The sequence below is a fragment of the Triturus cristatus genome, chromosome 7, assembly GCF_964204655.1.
Source record: "Triturus cristatus chromosome 7, aTriCri1.1, whole genome shotgun sequence".
NCBI classification, from domain to species: domain Eukaryota; kingdom Metazoa; phylum Chordata; class Amphibia; order Caudata; family Salamandridae; genus Triturus; species Triturus cristatus.
In genome coordinates, this window is record NC_140590.1 from 535,831,804 (window position 1) to 535,855,137 (window position 23,334).

General features: G+C 45.9%; 1 protein-coding gene across 3 annotated transcripts in view; it reads left to right on the top strand.

Annotated features, from left to right (window-relative positions):
* Positions 1-23,334, top strand: part of QRICH2 (glutamine rich 2) — a 450,378-nt gene that overhangs the window by 290,284 nt on the left and 136,760 nt on the right. For all 3 annotated transcript variants that reach the window (XM_085616929.1, XM_085616930.1, XM_085616931.1), the window contains exon 14: positions 1,114-1,179. In XM_085616929.1, coding sequence (XP_085473055.1) covers positions 1,114-1,179 — 66 coding nt within the window. The remainder of the gene's footprint in view (positions 1-1,113; positions 1,180-23,334) is intronic.

Genomic DNA, 23,334 nt, shown 5'->3' on the forward strand with positions numbered 1-23,334 from the left:
CTGGACCATTAGTTTGGGGCAGGCCCCAGGCTGATTTGCATATGGTTGGTCCCTATTTTTAATGGCACCACAAAGCTCAAGAGCAATAGAATGGAATGCACCTCAGGGTCCTGTTCTTAATGTTGCAGCCCATCACTAGTCACTCATTTGGTCCTGCCTGCTACTATGCTGGTAAATTGAATTCTTGGTTCATCGTCAGCTTTAGGGTACTCCAGTGGTTAAAACAACAATTGATGGACAGAATGCAGAACAATGTCATACATTCACCCCAGTACAGAGTTCTGGGCCTAAATCCATCGTTTTTTTGCTCACCATGCCATTCCAGTTTGAACCCAGCCATATGCAAATCAGTCTTGACCCTGTGCCCCATGGGAACAGTCCAGCCCGAACTGCCAAGCCAGGTCCTCCCTGGACTGAAAACAAGCATCCCAGGACCGGTTACAGCCGGGATAGCTTGATTCCAGTGCCATGGAGAGCACGGGACCTTCGTCTGGGCATACCCGTCCCACTCAGGGTGACAAATGCAAAAACAACAGTTGAAGGACAGAATGCAGAACAATGTCATACATTCACCCCAGTACAGCGATCTGGGCCTAAATCCATCGTTTCTTTGCTCTCCATGCCATTCCAGTTTGAACCCAGCCATATGCAAATCAGTCTTGACCCTGTGCCCCATGGGAACAGTCCAGCCCGAACTGCCAAGCCAGGTCCTCCCTGGACTGGAAACAAGCATCCTAGGACCGGTTTCGGGCTTTCAGCACTCCAGTGGTTGCCAGGCCACTCCCACAGCCTTTTTAAAATGTACTGTGCCTTGACTGTTTGTTTCCTGACATTATCCAATACGTCACTTGCTGCCCTAAAGCTTTGACTTATTGTGAGCAAGGTTTGCTGTTTTTTTCTTACACTAAAGGTGGTAATGCATATCTTCCATAGTCACGTGCACAGTGGCAGCAATGTTAACGCGCATGCGCACACTGCCACTAGGCTCGTGTTCATAAAGGATCATTACATTATTGTGAGCTTTGCTGAGGACTCACAGAAGCCGAAGAAGTGCTCAGTATCTGCCCTCCCACGGCCTGCTGTGCTTATTCCCTGTATTTCTTTCCCCAACAGGCAGCTGGTGGCTCGCTTTCACTGCATTTCCTGCGACCGACCTGTGGACATGGCGGTGCCTGGGCCGTAAGTAACAGTATATGTGCTTGTTGAGATTAGAGCCGGTTTAGTGTCTCACAAATAGCTTTCATGTTATGCTCTGTGTGTGTTTGCTTTGGTATCGTGTGCACTAGCAGCCTGTCCAGCGTATTCAGGGAAAAGACCATCCCTGCGCCATTGCCTCCGTAACTAGTCTTTTCCACACCTGTAACCGTGGTTCTCCTGATACTATGACCTTGGCCATCCAGCCACAGTGTACAGACAGAGGTAAAACATACGTTGCCTTGCTGAGTCATATTGAAGAGAAGGGTAAAACGGCCATGGTGCTGTTACACTGGGTTCTCAAGGCATCCGCATCTCTTTATTGCAGTAGTATTCGGGATATGCTGGCTTTGGGCTTGTAGAGGACAGCGGGGGTTGGTTGCATGTTGGATTTACGGAAGACGCTACACTCAAAGAACTAGTGTTACTGGTACGAAACGTGTTTTGTCTCCGACAGAGCCTTATTCACCAAGAGAGCAACAGTAGAGGCTTTCATCCAGGCCAAACAAGATGTAACTCACCCAGTAAGGATTATGTTTACTTCAAAGTCGCACAACTTGATACATACTCGGTAAAGCAGTGCCCAACTTCAAAACGGCTTTTTGTTGGACCGGTTTTGCAAATTGTTTTATAAATTAGTTATTCTTTACATAGCAGTGCCATCTAGTGGCTCAATACAGAAGGGTTTTAAAAAAAGCTCTAGTATGTTGACCAGAGGAAACTGCAACATTGTGATGCCAGAAACCCATTGGATGCGATCTTCAGGTTGTCGTGTGAAGGTGCCACTTGTGACCACTTGATACAAGTATTTGCAATGCAATAGGTCTCGCATCACTGAAAGTTTGAGCTATTTGAGTTGCACATGATAATCTTTGTTACATCATTTTTTGTTAAAAAAAATATCCCAGCAGTAGCATAAGTAATAAAATTCACGAAGCAAGAACAACAGGCTGTTAAAAGGTGTCCTGTGTAGTTGTAAAGGGATCTCTATAGCCATATAAGGTACTACATCCGTAATGCAATTATAAAGAGAAAGATTGCAGCTGAGCATATGTTTTCATTTGGTTTTTATTTTGGAAGAGAGATTTTTATTAGCTTGCGTTTAAAAAATGCACAATTTTTGTATATTTTAATAGTGCATTTTGTAAACGCAAGCTAACAAAAATCTCACTTTCAATAAAAACAAATGGAAACATATGCTCAGCTGCAATCTTTCTCTTTATAATTGCATTAAGGATGCAGTACCTTATGTCGCTAATAGAGGTCCTTTTACAACTTCACAGGGACACCTAGTAACAACCTATGCTACTGCACCCTTTCCTTTTTTAAATTTTCTTTTATTACTTATGCTACTGCTGATATATTTGTTGACAAGAAACATTATTATTGCAACATAAATAGCTCCAACTTTCAGTAATGGGAGGCCTATTGCATTGCAAATGCTTGTCTTGTAGATGAGCGGGGACTCTGGCAGACATAGTCCCTCAGCACAACCAAGTTCTTCCTCTTCCCCCAGCAGGCTGAAAGTGGCTTAGAATTGGCTTGACTCATGTAAGTTATATTAAGCCCTCAGCTTTCTCTTTCTTCCTTAATGTGCTGTTATTTTTATATTGGATTTGTGGTGCACGGGCATGGATGAACAAATGAAATACAATCCTGAAAGTCCTTTTTTCTAAAACAAAAATAACCATTGCACTGCAAGAGCTGTTATAGTTCTATAAAATATACAGCAACCCAAGGCTGCAAAAACATTATATTGCCGCTACATCAAAGTCCTCTCGTCCGCACAAATAAGGCAACTTGGTGCCTGTCTACAATTTTATCAAATCTACTTGGGGGCTATTTTGTTTGTTATATTGTTTTGGGATGTAGTTTGCCACAGTATCTGTAGAGTAATAGCCTGCGACCATAGATCAGAGGGTGAGCAAGGCAAGCAGGGCTTCAAATATATAGCCCTTTTCCATCAACACAAATAAAATGTAATAAGGTCCTTTCCTTCCAGAGGTGAGCCATTAGCCAGTGAGTTTAACATTAGCAGTGGATAAATCATTAATATCCACCCTTGACCTTGTGGGCTGGGAATTTTTAAAGCTCAACATATGTCCAACATCAAAACAGCCTCTCTGGTTACAACAGCTGGGTAAGATGCCTTTTGAATCGTAAGACAATGTGTGTTAATTGTGCTGTAGCTTTGCTTGCATTTGTTCACATTTTGTGTAAATAGCTGCAGTGCACTGGATGGGGTTTTTTGGAAGGCACACCCAGCTGAAAGCCCCTCTGAAGAGCAACTTTTCCTCTAGTAATATGTAGCGTGTGTTCTGAGCTATGTGATTTCCCTTCCTTTTCTTGGCCGTTTGTCTTCAGTTATCTTACAAGGCAGGGAACAGAAAACCCTTAATCTGGTCATAGGATTTAGTCAGAAAAGCATTGTTCCGTAACCCCGACCAGATACAGCATACCTCGCAGAGCAGCGCATGCACACTGCTAGGCGCAACCTAAAAAGAGTTAGCTCTAAGTATAAATAACTTGAAATGTAAGAACACATGTAAGAGGGGCAGTCCTCATGGGAAGCTACAAGATTCCAAAAGGGGGGAATACAAAGTCTATTCACCAATGAAAAGCCAGGATTCTAAAGGACAGCAAGAGGACCCAATGATATATATTTTTTTTAAGCCCATATCCCAGATGCAGTATGTCACAAAGCGACAGCACAAGCGCTGCCTAGGCGAGACCTAAAAATAAACACGTGATGGGTGCATTGCTTAAATTAATGTTACCGCTTATCAAGGCTGATCTTTAGCATAAGCGAGCTGTGCCCACTTCCAGGGTGCCATCCTTGCGGCCAGAACTCACCGCAGCTCTCTCTCTTTGACCTACCTCCAAAGAAAAGTGTGTTTAAACACTTTTTAGGTCTCGCCTAGGCAGAGCTTGTGCTGTCTTTTCGAGACATGCTGTGTTCAGTATATGGGCTTGAAGCTCCGCCCATTGTGCTTTACTTTTAAACATATTAAGCAAAAGCGCAGTGTGCCACGATTGCTACAATAGTAAATAAATAAAAAAAAAATACAGCAGCCGCATAACTTTTTTTCTATTTATTGACTTTTTTAACAATAGCAGCACGCTACACTTTAAACATCTAAAGCCAAAGCACGGCGTACCACCATTGCTATAAAAGTCAATAAATAAAGAAAAAAAGACAGGCAAACGCTGCATTTCTATTCATTCGCAAAGCCAATAGCTCTGCATTCAACTAATACAAGACCTATTCCATTGCAAATACTTGTTTTGAAGGCTGTTGATACCCTTGTCTGTTTTTTGTGCATTTGTTCTTTTTATAACGCTCCTTAATCTTGCCCCCTCAGCTTGCTCTTTTTTCCTCTCAAATTTATAAATAGAAAGGTAATTAAAGAGGATTAGTGGAAGTGGACGCCAAATTTGGTGTCTGGGGGTGCTCTCTGAGTAAAGGCCAGCTCTACCTCTGATAAGTGTTGGGTGGGTTGCTCCAATTAGAGCAGAGTTAAATCTGATTTACACTTGGCTGGCCTTTGCCACAGTGGCAAAGTGGGCAAAGAAACAACGCACTCGAAGGGAGCAGGGGTATTGTAGATATCATCATTAGTCAAACTACTTTAAACCATGTTTTGAGGAAACAGCATCTCCTACAGCCACACCACAGAACTCCTCTGGACAGATCACCACTGCATCCACTTCTCCTTCAAAAAACCCACCGTACACAAGCACGCTCACTGCCTCCCCCACTGAAGCTGGAGCAAAGTCACCGAAGACCAGCTCACCTCCGCCCTCGTCAGCACCCCACCACCGACTACGTCAAAAACAAACACCACAGCATGCAACCTCCACCGCTGGATCACTAACAGCGCCGACACACTCGCCCCCACAAGAAAGCCACCGGAAGACACATCAAGAAAGCAAGCTGATTCACCCTTGCACTCCAAGAATCCAGACGCTCCTGCAGACGACTCGAAAGACATGAAGGAACAACAAAACCCTGGACACATGTACCGCCTACAAAGCAGCCACCACAGCACACCACCAACTCATCAAATCCACACGGAAGAAATCTCATGAAGACAGAATCCTCACCAATGCACACAACACCAAAGAACTCTTCTCCATCATTAAAGAATTCGCCAAACCCTGCAGTGAAACAACAGACGTCCGACCCTCCCAAGAACTCTGCAACATACTCAACACTTTCTTCCACCACAAGATCAAGATGATCTACGACAACTTTGACAACCAAGAAGACCTCACTGCCCCATCTCCCCCCTCATGCGATGCCACCCAACAGACCCTGCTCAAATGGATCCCTCTCACAACAGAAAACACCTTGAAGACCATGAAAAGCATACACTCGGAGCACCCTCAGTCCCCTGCACACACCACATCTTCCACAGAGCCGCCTCAGTCATCGTACCTGAACTACATCGGACAGTCAACTGCTCCTTCAAGACCTCCACCTTCCACGATTACTGGAAACACGCTGAAGTCAACCCCCTCCTGAAAAAGCCCTCCACAGACCCAATGAACCTCAAGAACTTCAGGTCCATCTCCCTGCTTCCCTTTGCAGCTAAGGTCATCAAAAAGCCTGTTAAAACCCAGCTCGCAAACTTCATCGAAGCTAACAACATCTTGGACATCTCCCAATCTAGATTCCACAGCAATTACAGCATGGAGACCGCCCTCCTCAACAAGGGAAAAACATCAGCCCTCATCCTCCTGCACCTCTCTGCTACATTCAACACCGTCTCCCACCACACCCTAGCAACCAAACTCCACGATGCCGGCATCTGCGGCAAGGCCCTCGATTGGATCCGCTCCTTACTCACCAGCAGAACTCAGCAGGTCAGACTCCCTCCCTACCTCTCGGAACCAACAGAGACCAACTGTGGAGTGCCCCGGGGCTTCTCCTTCAGCCCCACCCTCATCAACATCTACATGACACCCCTTGCAACCATTGTCAGGAATCACGGGCTCAACATCGTCTCATACGCCGACAACACCCAGCTGATCCTCTCCCTCACCAATGAACCCAACATCACCAGACACAACTTCCAAGAAGGGATGAAAGCTGTCGCCACCTGGATCAAAGAACTGCTGCCTGAAACTGAACTCAGAAAAGACAGAAATCCTTATCTGGCTCCACCCCCTCTGCATGGAATGACTCCTGGTGGCCCTCCACCCTCTGAAATCCCCCTACCCCGACGGACCACACACGAAACCTCGCCATCATACTAGACTCATCTATCACAATGAACCGCCAGATCACCGCCTTCTCCTTGACCTGCTTTAACACCCTACGCATGCTTTGTAAGACCTTCAGATGGATCCCAACCGAATCCAGGCACGCACTCATCAGCAGCAGACTGGACTACGGCAGCGCTCTCTACACCGGAAACAAGAAACTCCTTCGCAAACTCCAGGCTGTCCAGAAAGCTGCTGCCAGTCTGATCCTCGACATCCCCCGTCGCAGTCACATCACCCAACATCTCCGCAATCTCCACTGGCTTCCAGTCAAAAGTAGAATAACCTTCAAACTCATCATACAAGGCCCTTCACAACACTGGACCTGCATACCTGAACAGCCGCCTCTCCTTCCACGCACCCAAAAGACACCTCCGATCAGCCCAGCTCTCACTGGTCACCGTCCCACATATCAGCAAGACTAGAACGGGTGGAAAGTCCTTCTCCTATCTCGCAGCCAAAGCCTGGAACACCCTCCCCCTCCACCTACAGCAATCTCTAACATTGCCCCAGTTGAAGAGGGAACTCAAGATCTGGCTTTTCGGGTGACCCCAGCACTCAACAGAGCTGCCCCCTTTCCCACAGCACCTTGAGACCCTCAAGGGTGAGTAGTTGCGCTTTACAAAACATGATTGATTGATTGATTTTACCTCATGGGTAGGATGTTTGGGTTGCATGGCAATCTGTAACATATACCATGCAGCAAAAGTAATGTTTCTGTAATATAACTTTCCTTTGCAGTGTGAACTTGTTACAGATTGACATGCCCCCCTCCCACCTTCCCCTGGCCACTCCCCCCCGGGTTTTGGTTTTTCCATCAAACTTTCTACCCCAGAGTGGCATCCCAAAAAATCTGAATTCTCCCCATGACTCGACTGGTGGAGTGCGAGAAGCCACTTAGTGCTTCAAAGCTTTAATGCACTGGCACCTATCTTGAATCCCCTTTTAAGTACTCTTAAGCTGTAGAAATGCATTTAGCAACACTTTCAAAATTACAAGAAAAGTGTAAGCTTTATTGATGGAATTCTGAGATTGAATTAATTAAAAAGTCATATGTTCTTGCCTAATAAAATATTGTAAATAGTTCCTCCGCTGTGTTAGACCGTTCTCCAGGAAGTGGTAACAATGTGGAGTGCTCAGCAGGGACTTGGGAGGTTCTTCATGTGCGTCGGCTGTTCGCGCTTTCTTTGCTCACTGGAATTAGCAATAATCAAGTGATCAACGCCTAGGCTCCATCGAAAGGCGTGAGACGATTGAATCCACATACAGTAGAAAATAGGTGTTACCAAAGTCAATAAACATGCATATCTAGAATGAAAAAAAGTAAAAGAAAATAATGTGTTTACAATACAAGAGAAATAACATACGATCAAAATGAGGCATTAAACATGAAATTGTCAATCTCTAATATAAACGTTCAAAAGTTATGGCCCCAGCAGCCGTGTATGAAAAGGAACTACAACAGTGACCATAGCAATGATGGAGCCATAATAGTCCTTGTTCTTTTATTGGTCAGTGAGTCAACATTTTCAAATGGATGAGTCAGCGCTATGACTAGTTCCTGCCTGTCTTTGCTTCGGAAGTCTCCCCTCAGCCTTATCTTGTAGGCCAGATGTTTGGTAGGGGCTTCCTGTTGCCAAAACGTTTCTCAAAACTGAGAAAACTTAGCGAGCGGCAGATTTTTGTGTATTCTTGATCAAGTGAAGAAAAACAGTGGAAAATCTCCATATAACAAGAGACCTCAAGCTACGCGAGATGAAACTTCAGCCTTAATAACTGGAATGGAGTTTGAATGAGAAACACAACCTGCCTAGACCTTCTGCCAGCTTGGAAATCTAGAAGTCACACACACCAGCAGGCTTTTTCCATACATGGAGCGAGACTCTAAAATGTCCTCACTTTGCACCTCAGACTTTCTTCCTTAATGGTGCCTTTCAGGAAAGATTTCATAACCCACCTTTTCAAAATCTTCCGACCCCTAATCATTTGAAATTATACGTTTTTCATGTTTTCCCCCTTATGCTGGATTGAACTCTTATTGTCAACTTGCTTGTTCTTTATACGGGGGATATATATCCTTGGTGTATTCTCACTACTATGTACAGCACTCCACAACACTACATGGCCTGGTCTATTACTAGGCCCAAAAAATATATATGGTTAGGTCCAGGCCAACTTTTGTTTTAGGCATCTTGTCTTCCACAGCATATTCTTCTTGAGGTAACAGTGCCTAACTGTAAATCATATTACATTGCCATCCTGCCTAATCTCTTTGGAAAAAGAATCCACAATAACAACAACAATACTCCTCCCCTCTCCTTCCGCCCCACCGCCCCACTCCTCTCCTATAGCCCCCTAATTTTGTCCTTAATTCCTATCCTTCTTGCAACGCCAACAACGATAACACTCCTCTCACCCCTGGTGCACCAACTTCCGCCCTCATCCAAAACCTTTCCCCACCTCTGAACCCTATACCCCTACTCCCCTCCCGTTCCCCCACCTCTCCCTGCCTTCCACCGCCAAGTGCACCCCCTCCTGTTTCCATCGAGCCACCCAACATGCCGTGCTCTACCTTACTCTCTCTGGAAAATAAGCTAGGCTCTCTAATCACCTCCATCTCCCAACTTGAAGCTACCATTTTAGTTTTAAGCTCCAAGATCTCGACTTTTCCATACACCTCAATTCCTTTGGAAAACACTCTCCCTCCCACGAGATGCACCTCGCCCCCACACCCCATAATAGCTAAGCATATCCTGTCGTCTGCAAATTCACACAAGCACTCGAACGCCACCCTTCTTCCACTTTCACTTCCCACTAACCCTGTTATCTACACTATTCCGACCATCTCCTCTGTCAGAACCACTCGTCCACCTAAACCCTCCCGAGCGACCTCATATAAGTACAATATCCCCATCACCCCTCATAGCCCAAGTGCCCCCTTCACCAAAACAGTCACGACAGAGCTGCACTGTATGCTCCACAACTGCAGATCTGCAATAAAACACAAACTTGAAATCTCCGATACCATCAACTTGCACAATATTGACATGCTCTTCCTCACAGAGACCTGGTTCAACGATACCTCTCACTCTATGTTTGATCTCCTTGTACCCACATGCTATTCTATACTTAGAAATGACAGAATCGACAAAGTTGGGGGAGGTGTTGCAGTCATCTTTAGAAACTCCCTTCAACTTAAGGCTCTTCCTAACAGCTCCTTCCACACTTTTGAATGCCTATCTCTTGAGCTTCAATTGCACCACCGCTCACCTCTCAGATTCCATGTTATCTACCACCCGCCTGGTAGCAGCCATTTGTTTATGGAGGAACTCACAGACTGCATCAGCGACCAATACTCGCAAAGTGACAATCAGATCTTCGTGGGTGACTTCAATGTCCACTGGGGCTCGCCTCAAGACACCTATGCGAATTTGCTGGCCACCTTCCTCTCTGCAAACAATCTTATCCAACACTGCACTGAAACAACACACTCTAAGGGCTCAACCCTGGACCTTGTTATTTCTAAAGCAGGCTTGCTGACCATCGCTACTCCTATTCATGTAGATTGGTCTAACCACCTCCTCATCCCATTCTCTCTTCACTTATCACGCTCTATAACTCTTGGCCAACCTAAGAGGGCTACTTCCTGGTTCCGTGACACTAAAAATATTGACCTCAGTACCCTCTGTGACTCTGCTTTGCTATCACTTCTAAGGCTAGACCCGGACCTAGATGTTAACGAACTCACCTTCCAATGCCTCACAGTCCTTGCAGTCGAAATCAATAATGTCGCTCCTCTCCAAAGCAAAAAGAAAAGGCCCACTCCCTCAGCACCTTGGTTCAACAAATCCCTCTATGAAGAAAGGAAGTACCTAAGATTCCTTGAGAAACAATGGAGACAAGCGCCCTCCACCGAAAATTTGGCCACGCTTCGTTCAGCAAGATCCAAGTACCACAAGCACATCTTCCTTGGTAAAGCGTCGCACTTCAAATCCCTCCTTGACTCAGCCAAAAATAGACCCAAAAAACTATTCGAACTCATCAAGAACCCAAACAGCTCTCCCCCAACCTCCAAATTGGAGGATTCCACAAAGAAAGCAGCGGAATTCGCTATATTCTTTGACGAAAAGGTGAAATCACTTGTAGATCAGGTCATTCATCCTACCCCTACAGAGGAGCGCCAATCCTTAACCATTTGGCAAAACTTTGACTCCCATCTCTGATGATGCCCTCCTTAAATGCATCCTCGATACAAAGCCCTCTAACCATTCTCTTGACCCCATCCCTAGTGCCATTGCCATTGACTTCTATACCGATTCTCTTTCCTATTGGACCACTCTGGTCAACCTCTCCCTCAGTAAAGGCTCCCTTCCTGTTTCCTTCAAAACTGGGCAGGTCACCCCTCTGCTTAAAAAACCCACCGCTGATGCGAACGACCCCAACAACTACCGTCCCATCACTAACCTACCCTTTCTTGCGAAAATCACAGAAGAATGTGTAGCGAAACAACTCTCTCGCCATATCAAGGACAATGATCTTCTGGACAATTTCCAGTCCGGCTTCATTCAAAACTGCGGCACTGAAACAGCCCTGCTGCTAGTGATTGATGACGCGCTGCGGATACTTGATTCAGGGGAGTCTTGACTTCTAATTCTTCTTGACCTTTCTGCAGCCTTTGACACTGTCAATCACAACACTCTCCTTAACACTCTTCAATAGAGAATGGGCATGGAGGGCACTGTGCTCAAATGGTTTGCCTCTTTCCTCTCTGATAGATCCCAAATGATCAAAATAGCGAACAGTCTTTCTTCTCCTTTACTGGTCGGTCAAGGTGTTCCTCAAGGCTCTATACTTGCACCCACACTGTTCAATCTCTATTTAGAACCGTTGGGAAATCTCCTGAGCAAATCCGGGATCCACTATCATCTATATGCGGACGACACTCAAATCTACCTTAAGGTGGCCTCCACTCACGATCTCTCCTTCCTAAGCTCTACTCTCGACTCCATTCAAAACTGGATGTTAACTCATCAACTGATCCTAAATCCCTCCAAAACTGAATTCCTCCTCCTCACTTTGTCCTCCCCCAGTGCATTCATGGATGGATCAGATTAATCTACTGAACAATAAACCCATCATTGTCGAGAGCGCAAAATCCCTTGGTGTCATACTCGACAAAAAACTCAATCTACTCTCCCACATCGATTCCATTGCAAAGTCTACTCGATACCAACTGCGCCTTCTTTGGGGGATTCATCGCTTCTTCCCGGAGCACGACCTTAAAACCCTGGTCCAATCGCTGGTTCTCTCCAGATTGGACTACTGCAATTCTCTTCTTACTGGCCTGCCCAAATCCCACCTGTCCCCCCTGAAGTCTGTTCTCCATTCAGCAGCTCGCTTCATATATGGGGCCAAAAGAAGCGACCACATCACACCCATTTTATCCACCTTCCGGTGGCTTCCCATAGAGGCAAGATCTATCTACAAGACTGCCTGTATCACCCACAAAGCCTTGCACTCCTCCTCCCCTCGCTACCTGGAGGATAAACTGAAACTCTCTGGAGGCTCCAGACCATCACATAATGCAGAAAATGTATTGCCTGAACCTCCCACTTTCAAGAAGGAAAGATCGATGGCCCAATCCTTTTCAGGCAACGCGGTGAGAATCTGGAACTCACTTCTGCCTCAGCTCCGGACCATCGGCTCTTCCCAGGCCTTCAAAACTGACCTCAAAGCTCTCCTCCTTCAAAGACACTTCCAAATTTAATTCACGCCCTCTATTTTCTGAAGGAAGTCCTTCCATTATAGGAAATTCTGTTCTCCATGCCTATAGAAGTGCCTTCCCAGTGTGTTTTTGTGTTTTGAGTGTCTGCCATTTATTGCAGTATTATACTTTTACTTGTATTTTGAACGCTTTTGTAACATGCACACATGTCACTTTTTCCTTTTGTAACGTATCGTTTGCTACCTCTTGTACTTTGTGTGCTTTCGATACATGCACAACGGCCACCACTGCCTCATGTAACGTAACTTTTGTTTTAGTGTTTTGAGTGTCTGCCATTTATTGCAATTTTTTTACCTCTACGTGTACTTTGTATGCTCTTTTAACCTGCACATGTCACTTTTTCCTTTTGTAACGTATCGTTTGCTACCTCTTGTATTCTGTTTGCTCTTGATACTTGCACAATTGTCACTATTGCCTCATGTAACGTACCGTTTGATTTTGTAACATGCTCACTTGTAATTTTTCTCCTTATGTATCATTACTGCTCCTATTGTGAAGCGCTCTGACACCTTCGGGTAAAGTCCGCGCTATATAAAAACGCATTAAATAAATAAACAATAAAGTCATAAATAAGCTCAGTAAAGCAACATTTGGCCTCACACAATGACAAAGCAAACAAATCACTCACTCACCTCCATAGAAGTTATATCAACAATAAGCCCAATCTTTCACACTAAAACTTTATATCCCTGCTGATCACCGGCTCAAAAGGCGGCCCAAGATTTTGGATAATAGTATATTAAGTTTCCAAGATAGTGCTGGTTATCTTACTGAGGGAAATATTTTCTTTACATCATCCACAAATGATTGCAACTACTATTGGTTCCATAAACAAAACAAGACAACCTGATCTCTTTCCGATGTTAATCATAATGGCCAAGTTAACTGCTATAGCCAGGCCAGGAGCTCAGCATGATCTAAGTGGAGACAAGTCACAGAATAAGGGGCAATGCAATGACTAGCAGTTTCTGAATCAAGTCATCCTGAGCTCCCTCAAAAATGTCTTTCCCTTGAACCACAATGCCAAGTTGGTTCCTCCAGGGTTGGTGAATGATTTTTCTATTCTCGCCGTACAGTAGTTGTGTGATTGAACTTTCTCAGGCATGGCATAATATAATTTCACAAATGTCTGAGCACTATGTTAGTTCTGGCCATGTGTTTAACATGTTCGCAGATCTCATTTTCAGTGTAACCCTCAAATTAGGGTCAAATGGGGAATAGGATAACCAACCCAAATATCTCTAATATGCAGTTTAAAAGTGCATTCACTACTGAGCCTCAATGAGAGGCTATATGTTGTACTTTGTACGTTATTACTGCAGAATGTTGAACTAAAAGGTTATAATGTTAAGGTTCTTCCTTTTAGTAGTTGGTGTTGGGAGTTCACCCAGGCTGGTCATGTTTTTTGTTCTTGAAATAAAGCAACTTCAACCCACAGCATAATCTCTTGAATTTACTGAGGATAAAAATGTTTTATTAGCGATGAGATGAGTACTTACTCAGCAAAAAGGACCAGCCCAGAGCCTGCATATTTATAAGGTGAAATGTGAGTTGTGTTTTTTTTCTCTTCAAAATTTGCCAACTCCTAATTAACAACAAACTTGGAAGCATGATTTTGTTGTGTGGATTAAATTAATTCAGGGCGTTTTTCGGGAAGTTAAAATTTGCAAGTGTGGGTTAGAAGTGTACGCCACGCATACACCTTGGTATTAAACCTTGGTATCAAAAATCCAAGTGGTGCAGAATACTGCCGCCCGGCTAATTTGTAACCTGCCTAGCCGTACTTCCATGGCCTCCACCCTAATTACGAGACAGGGGAAAACTAGGGGAACTGGTTTTGCGTGGTCATGAGGAGTAGGAGGACGGGGATTCCTCCTCTTGGATTTTGGGGCCCTCACACACCCGGCTGGGTGTCATATTTCATCATAGAGCTGCTCCTCGTCAGGTCAGCGCTGCAATACCTGACGGGCTCCCTTTGAGGGGCTATTTGGCGGAGATCTTTTATACCAAATTGCCTTTTGGTGCCGTGTGGGTGAGGGGCCTAACCAGTATAGATGAGTGAGTGAAGGTGTGTAACCTGAAGGAAGATTAAAACCGGTTTGGAAGTACCAACGTAAACAATTTTAATCAATAGGTCTCCCAACCTGAAGAAACAAAGGCGCATGTCTGAGGTTATGTCTCAGGTAGGGTGCTCTATTGTGTGGTCAACATGTTTCTCGCCTGGTAGTCAATCAATCTGGTGGCGATTCGTCAACCTTCTAAAATAAAATCTATTTACACACGGCTGGTTATATGGTGTACTTTACCTCCTTAAACCAGCCTAACACATACTATGTGTAGTACCTGATAGAACATGACCAACCTGGTGAAGGAATAAAAACAAATATTAAGATCTGAGACTTCTGTATAAACAAAACTCTTGTGTTCCCTTAGTGACAAGCTCACAGCACACAGTGGTGATGGCTAAAAACATAGACAACGTGAGTGCCGTGTAGGTGACCCTCACAGACCTTTTATCATGAAAATTACACAGGCACGTATGGTGGAACACCACCATGGTTGTAGAAAGAAGTGATGAACTCACCCCAGTCGGGTTTCTCATTTTACTTTATCAATACCCGGCAGCTATCACACAAGGAATTTCCCTATGTACTGTGTGGGTTGTAGGTTAAAAGAAAAGGAGATTAGAGCACAACACATAAGAAGTTGTAGGTACGTGATTAGGTATATGGAGCAGTGAGGGAGTTGTTAAAACTATCAACAGTTAATGAGAGGCAACCGTTAATATATGTTATGTAAACGGACTCCCCCAGATCATATGGTGGTCAAATAGACATGAACTGGGTGTAAAACTTGTTTGTTAAAAGTTGTGTGTGTCCCTTCAGGACAGATATTTGTGTAAATGCCACATGTCAGGTTACAATAGTCTAGAAGCATTTGGTCTATAGCGAGGGTACCAAAGATTGTTTGGTGTGGTACAACAACTGCATAGATAATGGGTCCCCGCTAGAAGTACAAAACCTCCTGTTGGTTCGGTAAACTGTGCATAATGAAAACCAAACTAACGTTAGATGAGCTTTCATGTTGCAGAGTAACTAAGAAAACTCCACCATTAAGGAGAATTATGAAGGGTTCTGGCCAAAGTGTACCCCGAGAAGCACAGCGTTATCGGACACAAGGTACTCATGTTTGGGTAATCAGCAACAGGCTCTCTGATCTACCCACTTATGCCGGGATCAGGAGGTACTGGGAAGGATTGTGGACCTGTTTAAATAATGGAAGTGACTCAGCCTGAATTGGCGGGAAACTCCAGGTTGTCCGCACTAGACCGCTAAAGTCATAGGAGGGAAACCGGTATTCAGTGGGGGCCATCTTGGATGACGTGAAATCCTGATCATGGGAACCGCCATATTGGAGTGGGTTAGGGCTTCTCTCGTGGTGTGGAGTTGCTATTATGCTCCAACTAAGTCTAGTGGTGATAACTCACGTTTTGCCCTATATTAACCTAAAAGGAAGTTGCAGTCCATTAGCCAAGCCATATTTAAAGAGGTTAGGTAAAATTATAATATTTGTATAAACGTCATAGGAGGGAAACCGGTATTCAGTGAGGGCCATCTTGGATGATGTGAATTCCTGATCAAGGGAACCGCCATATTGGAGTGTGTTAGGGCTACTCTCGTGGTGTGGAGTTGCTATAATGGTCCAGCTAAGTCTAGTGGTGATAACTCACGTGTTGCCCTATATTAAATTAAAAGGAAGTTGCAGTTCATTAACCAAGTCATATTTAAAGAGGTTAGGTAAAATGATAATAACAGAGTGCACTCGTATGTGATGATCCTCCAAGGTGTCATATGTAGTCATGACTACATATGACATGGTGATATGACATGGTGAGGTTAGGTAAAATTTACTGGGACTCCAAGATGATTCCTGTGGGTTACTGTATGATGATAACAGAGTGCACTCGGCATGTGATAGACCTCCAAGGTGTCATAAGTGTGTCGCCGCGCAGCCTTGGAAGCGTAGGACCAGTGCAACGCTAAAGTAATTACACACCACTCCATTTGTCACTAGTGGCAGGAAGACCCCGAGCGGTTTATTTATGTCCTCGGGACGAGCCTGCCCTGAGGAGTGCATGCTAATGTTACAAAGTAACACTCCTGTCGGTGGGTGATCAATGCCACAGTTGCCGCACATTCCGCTCGGTGGTGGCCGTGATGTGGGGCGGAAGTTATTCGAACACAGTTGTATGGCATCAACCCGCTCTTCTTTGATGGGTGCGTACTTGGGAGCGTGAGATGCGGTGGCGCTTCTGTGTAGGGCTGCCTCCATTTTCTCTGCCCTAGCATCCGAGAGCTCATGGGATCTGGCCAAGACAAGAATCTCATCTAGGGATATCCCGGTTTGTCGAAGGATCAATATTCGCAGCAGCACAGAGCTGCACCCTTGGATCACTTGCGCGCATTTCTCCTCCCTCTGATCAGCGAAGGTGCACGTGCTCACCAGCCTACGCAGCCTGTTTCGCCTGCCGTAGTTTGAATCGCTCAAAATGGGGGTTAAGCTGGGGGTTGAAATGTTTGTTGAGTGCTTAGACAGCCGCCTCGTAGTCGTCCTTGTCCCCCTTGTCGGGTAAAGGTTCGAAGAGGTCGTAGATCTCTGCGACGCCATAGTATATGAGCAGCGACCTTTTCACTGTCCCGTCAGTTTCCCTCGTACCGTTGAAATAGTGGTTCAGGGGTCCTGTCCACGCCTTCCAACGCGGGGCCGCCCTTGCGGGGTCCACAGTTTCGCTGAAGGGAGGCAGTGGGGAGACGGCAGCGTGGCTGTGCACCTGAGGCGTGGCGTTAGCACCTCTCTTTGGTACACCCGTATCAGCCTGCAGGCCTGTAGCGCCTGCAGGGGGTGGCGTGCTCATGGTTTCACCGTGCGTGGATGCAGACGCAATGCCCCAACTGCACGTAAATTATGTAGGCAGGTCACCCTTCACACCCTCTAGGCCTGGGGTCCGACGTGGTCCAACCTGCTGCACACACTTTACTGGTCCTGGGGCATCAGTTAATGATTGGGCCTTCCCTCGGGATCCACAGTTTCCCATAGATTTGGAGCGGGACGGGAAAACACAGTTCAGTCCCCTCTGAGGCTGTCCTAGTCTTGCCTCCTCCTACTGGGGCCCAACAGACATATGAATGGCAGGGTTGGCTATCTCGGAGCCTCTCATCGGCTCACTGGTGACTCACCCTCTTCTTCAGCCACACGTTGTGGCAGCTGCCAATCGGTATCTTCAGCGTGCTCTCCAGTGACCACAGGGAGTGCGTAGGCCTGCACCTCAGAGCACTGGAGGCGCGCTTAGCGTTATTTTGTTATGTTGTTTTATTTTATATCGTGCACAGATACTCAAGAGTGTCCCAGCGCGGAGCCAAAACGAGGGGTGGAGAGTGAAATTTAGACAAAGAGATGTGTTTTCAAGAGCTTTCTAAAAGCCAGTGCAGCCTTGATGTTGCGAAGAGCAAAGGGAAGGGCATTCCATGCCAAGGCAGCTTTCCGGGCGAGAGAGCTGCCACCTAACCTCTGGCATTTAAAGCAGGGAGCCAGAGCCAGCAGTTGAGACGAGGAGCACAATTGTCTCAGAGGGGCATAGAAAGAGAAGCGTTGCTACAGGTAAGTAGGGCCTTGACCATAGAGAGCCCGATGGACAATGACTAAAGATTTAAACTTAACCCTTGCAGCCAGTGTAATGAGCGTAGATGGTGGCTCATACAACTTCTGGAGGGCAAGTCAAGAAGAAGCCTGGCTGCCGCATTCTGGACCACCTGAAGCTTTTTCAGCAGGTTGCCAGGAATGCCAACATAAAGGCCATTAGCGTAGTCCAGCCAGATAGGATAAGGGCACGGATTACTGTCTCCTTCGCAGCCCTAGGTAGAAGGGGGAGAAACTTCCTTAGGGTTTTAAGCAGGCCGTAGCACGTGCCGGCAAGCTTCTTGACCTGAGTATAAAAGGAAAGGTTCTCCTCGAACCACACCCCCAGATTCTTAACAGGCTTCCCAATAGAGGTAGGCAGGGGGGACTCTGGTGGCTAGAGAGTGTCTCTAAACTTAGGTGGAAATTTCCCAAAGAGAAGAATCTCGGACTTCTCTTCATTGCATTTAAGCTGTGCGGAGGCAAGCCATTTAAAAACAGAGGACAAACAGTGCTTCGCAGAAGAGACTGAGTCCGTGCTTTTATCCCATGTAAAGAGAAGCTGGGTATCGTCAGCTTAGGCGATAATCTTCGCCCCCAGTTCTTCTGCCAAGTAAACCAACGGTGTAAAGTAAACGTTAAAAAGGAGGGGGCTGAGAGAGGACCCCTGAGGGACCCCTGTGGTCACTGTGTGGGGAGCAGAAGAGGACGGCGGAAGCCAGACCTACTGGACCTGTCCATCCAGGAAGGACCTGATCCAGCCCCAGGCCGTGCTAGAGACCCCTATCTCGGTAAGACGCATGAGTCGCGAGTGCGGGACCTTGTCAAATGCCACCGACATGTCAAGCAAAATCAATGCCGCCCTGCCGCCGGTGTCCAAACACTCTCTGATAGCTTCCGAAACCTCTACCAAGGCTGATTCGGTACTGTGGGAGGCCCTAAACCCTGACTGAGCCGGGTGCAGGAGGTATCCGCTTTCCACAAACTCAGTGAGTTGTTTAGTGACCACCTTCTCACAAACTGTCGCTAAACTAGGCATAAGGGAGATGGGGCGATAATTCCCTGGGCTAAGGGGGTCTAAAGAAGGCTTTTTTAAGAGAGGAAGAATCTTGGCCTGCTTCCAGACCTTCGATCACAAGCTTTCTGCAGGGACAGATTAATGATCCCATTCACTTCGACATTGATAGTCTCAGCAGCTGCAGCCAGCTGTCTGGCTGAGCAAGGGTCCGCCGGAGAGCCAGATTTCAGGCCCTTTAAGATTTTAAGAGATTCCGACAGATCCACGGGACTGAAGGCCTAGAGGGAGTAAGTAGGGAGAGCCGATGAAGTCGCTGAAAAACACCCCTAAGACACTATCACAGGAGGCAAAAGACGCCTGTATGGTACAGATCTTTTCTCTGAAAAAACAGGAAAGATTCTCGCACCAGGAGTCCGTCGATGGAGACAAATTTAATTGAGCAGTCGGCGATGTAAAGCTCTGGACAATTGCGAAGATTTCCTTGGCATTATTATTAGCAGAGTCAATGCGTGCTGAATAGAAGCACCTTTTGGCCTGGATTATGGCCTCATAGTAGATTTTTTGTTTATGCCTAAATTGCCGCTTGGCTGCTAGACAGCAGTCGTTGCGGCGCCACCTTCGCTCCAGTACTCTACATTCATGTTTGAGCACTTTAAGTTCCGGGGTGAACCAGGGTTTAGACGGAGACTCCCTAGAAAACCAAGGGGGAAAAGTCGGAGCTAACGTATCCACGGCCTTAGTCACCCAGTCTGTAAATCCAGCAAGGCCTCCCCCAAGATCACCCGGGAGTGCAAGTCTGGAAGCATCCAAGACCCAATTGAACGCAAGCGGATCAATTTTGCTGAATGCTGGTTTGCGGTGGCTACGAGCAGGGGGTCAGCATTGGTGATTGCTCATGAAAAATAGGTTAAAAAATGGTCCGACCATGGGACCGGACACAGATCTTCTACCGTGATAGTGAAATTAGTGCATATAGGATCCAGGATGTATCCCGCTTGGTGGGTGGGACTGCTTATCCACTGGGAGAGTTGGGTCAGATGAAGAATATCCAAAAAGTCAGACGATTCCCTGGCCTCTGCCTGGTCAAGATGAATGTTAAGGTCTCCTTAAACAATATAGTTGGAGAATCGGCGAGCCAGAGGAACAACAATGTCACCAAAAGACTGAAGAAACGGCCCGCGGGGCCAGGAGGTCTATAAATCAAAGAGCCCCCACGGAAAAATGGGCCGAGAAGCGAATGCTAAAGTCAAGTGCTTCACAGTCTCCCCATGGAGAGACAACCCCTCTTCGAAAATCCCATTTGTCTTTATAAATAATAGACACTCTGCCCCCTCTACCATCTGAGCGATCCGCTCGAGAGATCTTGTAACCCTCCGGTGTGGCCAAGGTGACAATAGGATCAGATGTGGAATCAAGCCAGGTCTCTGTAATGAATAGAAGGTCCAGCAGTCTATCGACAAGGAGGTCAAACACATCAACGTGGTGCTTCTTGAGGGAGCGGGCATTAATCAAGGCAGCCAAAATGGGGGAGGTGTCACAGCCAATCAGGCAGGGTGTGGCCCATCAGCAGCACCACGCTGTCTTCCGCTTCTTCACAGTGATGATACCGGCAGTCGCGCACCGTCCCAGCACCAGCGGGAGGCACAGCGGGGGATCAGCGTCGGGGCGGCGGAGGGCATCCCTAGGATGACGGCCTTCGTTACGGGCGACACAGCCCCTCAGGTGACAACAGAGCGGCGTAGGGAAAAGCCGCCAGCACCGTAGGTAGGGTGACCGAGGCACCGGAGTTCGACCAGCCTCGTCGCAAATGTGGCGCTGCACAGCCTTGGAAGCATAGGCCCTGCGCAGAGCTAAAGTAATTACACACCACTCCGTTTGTCACTAGTGGCAGGAAGACCCCGAGCAATCTTCCGGCGTTTATTTATCTCCTCGGGATGAACCCGCCCCGAGGAGTGCAAGCTAGTGTTACAAAGTAGAGTAGAGCCCGGACGGCTCTCTACAATAAGGAGTCATGGTGATCTCCGTGGTTGAGGGGTTATCTAACCCTCGCTCATACATGCTAAGATATTAGTGTGCATGTTGTAAAGTAAATGGGGATTCTGCATTATTGGCCTATGGGAGTGTCAAGTAAGTGTACTCCACAGAATTTCCTCATTTAACCCTTGTGCATTGGTTGACAGATGGTAAACCCATCTCCGTTCTTTCATAAACAGGGCTCCCTTACTAATCTTGGGATGTGCATCTAGTATTACCCATCGTAGGGCGTCAGGTGAATGCTGCAGTGGGTTAAAATGTGTACACATTTTCGTGTTAAGTTTATGACACCAGAAGTTGCTGCGGTTTTCCGTGATGCGCGTTTTCACAGGTCTGGTGGTCATACCGATATACCTGCGGTCACATGAGCAGGTAATCATTTAGATACAATTTGATGTATTGCAGTTTGTGTGAGCGCGTACTTCCCATGTGAAGGAGTCTGAAAAAGTTATTGTTTTAGTCACTTCGGTAAATGCACATACTTTGCAGGTCCCAGGAATCATCTTGGAGTCCCAGTACATTTTACCGAACCTCTGGCTCAAAAGGAAGTTCCTTTTGAGCCAGACGATTGCCCAGAGACCGGTGCATTTATTCATCGACACACTTATAATTGAGCCTTTTCGAATCAGTACAGATACAGTGTTTGGGTAAACGTATTTACAAATCAATTGGTAAAACACATTGGCAACGGATATATGAAAGTACACAAAGCTTACATTGTGAGCCCTGAAGAAGTCTGACTCTGGAGACTGGGAAATGTAAATTTGCAGTTGAAGAAGTGGAGTATTTGGGACATAACATTTCCAAGTCCAGTATAAGACCAAAGATTAAACTTATGGAAGCTATCAAGAAGGAACCATGTCCTCAACACTAGGATCAATTGAGATCTTTTTTTACGTCTGGCAGAGTACTGTGCCAAATTTGTTGATCACTTCTCTGATAGAGTTCAACTGATGAAAGCATTGATGAAGAAGGGTCAGAAGTTTGAGTGGACGCAAGAATGCCAGAGAGCGTTTGATGTGGTTAAGACAAACAAGGGACATGAAAGGCTAGTAGCTTTTACCTCCAGAACTTTGAGTGATGTGGAAATAAGTTATTCCACTATTGAGAAAGAGCAGTTAGCCTGTTGGCGTGGTGTGCAACATTTTAGAAACTATGGGTCCAATTTATATATTGGCTGTACAATGGCGACGAATCATACTTATCGCCAATATGAAGGTCCACCCACTTGATTTAAATGAGGGCGGACCTTCAGTTTGACTGTGGCAGAGACTACTGTGGCCAAACTTCTAAAATGGCCCTGGGGAGATTGGAAAAATGGCTACATGTCCGCCCATACAATTTGCATAGGTGGACAAGTAGTAATTTTTTACTGTTTCTTACCGCCACGTAAAACCTAGGTGTAAGGAACAGTAATATCAATATAATGCTCTCCCCACTATGGAAAAAGGCTCCCATGGTGATGAGAGCATTATACGTTTTTCTTAAAAATAAATAAATCCTGTTTCGGGATTTTGTTTTTTAAAGAAAAATGAAATACTTTGTGTTACAGGGCTGCATTCTGCTGATGCAACCTAGTAACAGAGAGTAAAATGCATTGACAGGAACTGCAGTCACAGATGTTCCTGGTAATGCATTTATGAATGACCGCATGCCTTGCAGTCATTTATAAATCTGGAAGGTGCTCTTTCCACCAGGGCAACAAAGTAATTTACTAAGTTGCCTCGTCAGACCCACGGGCCGTCTGCAAGGAATTAAATCAGGCCCTATGTTTGGGGTACTGAATTTGAATTGAGGACAGATCATAAACCTCTTGTAAATCTATTCACTACAAAAGGAGCGAGCAAGGCAACTCCATAGATTGCAAAGTGGTTGTATCGTCTTCAAGAATTTTCTTTTATTCCTAACTTCTTACCGGGAATTAGTAATGTCAATGCCGACTGTCTTTCTAGGTTGCCAGTACAAGAGGAGAATGTTGAGACAGAAGAGGATTGGATGGTAGCCATTGTGGATTGTGGTGGTGTGGTGGGTATATCGGAGGATGAATGAAAGCAGACTTTATCAAGAGAGGTAGTCATGAAAAGGATCATAGAGTTACTACCTTGGGCAGAACATCATCTTGGAGTGATCGGTTGGAAGTAATTGATTACAAGTCTATTTGGCATGAGCTGTCTTATCGAGGAGGTCTTTTGAGAAGAGGTAACTGATTATTGATGCCAGTGGACTTGCAAAGTAGGATATTGGAGATGCTACGTAAGGGGCATAATGGCATGTCTGCTATGAAATTTAAGGTGCAGGGAGACTTTAGGTAACCTGGTTTGGATCGTGATGTAGAAAGGTTTGTGAGGGGATGTGTAAGCTT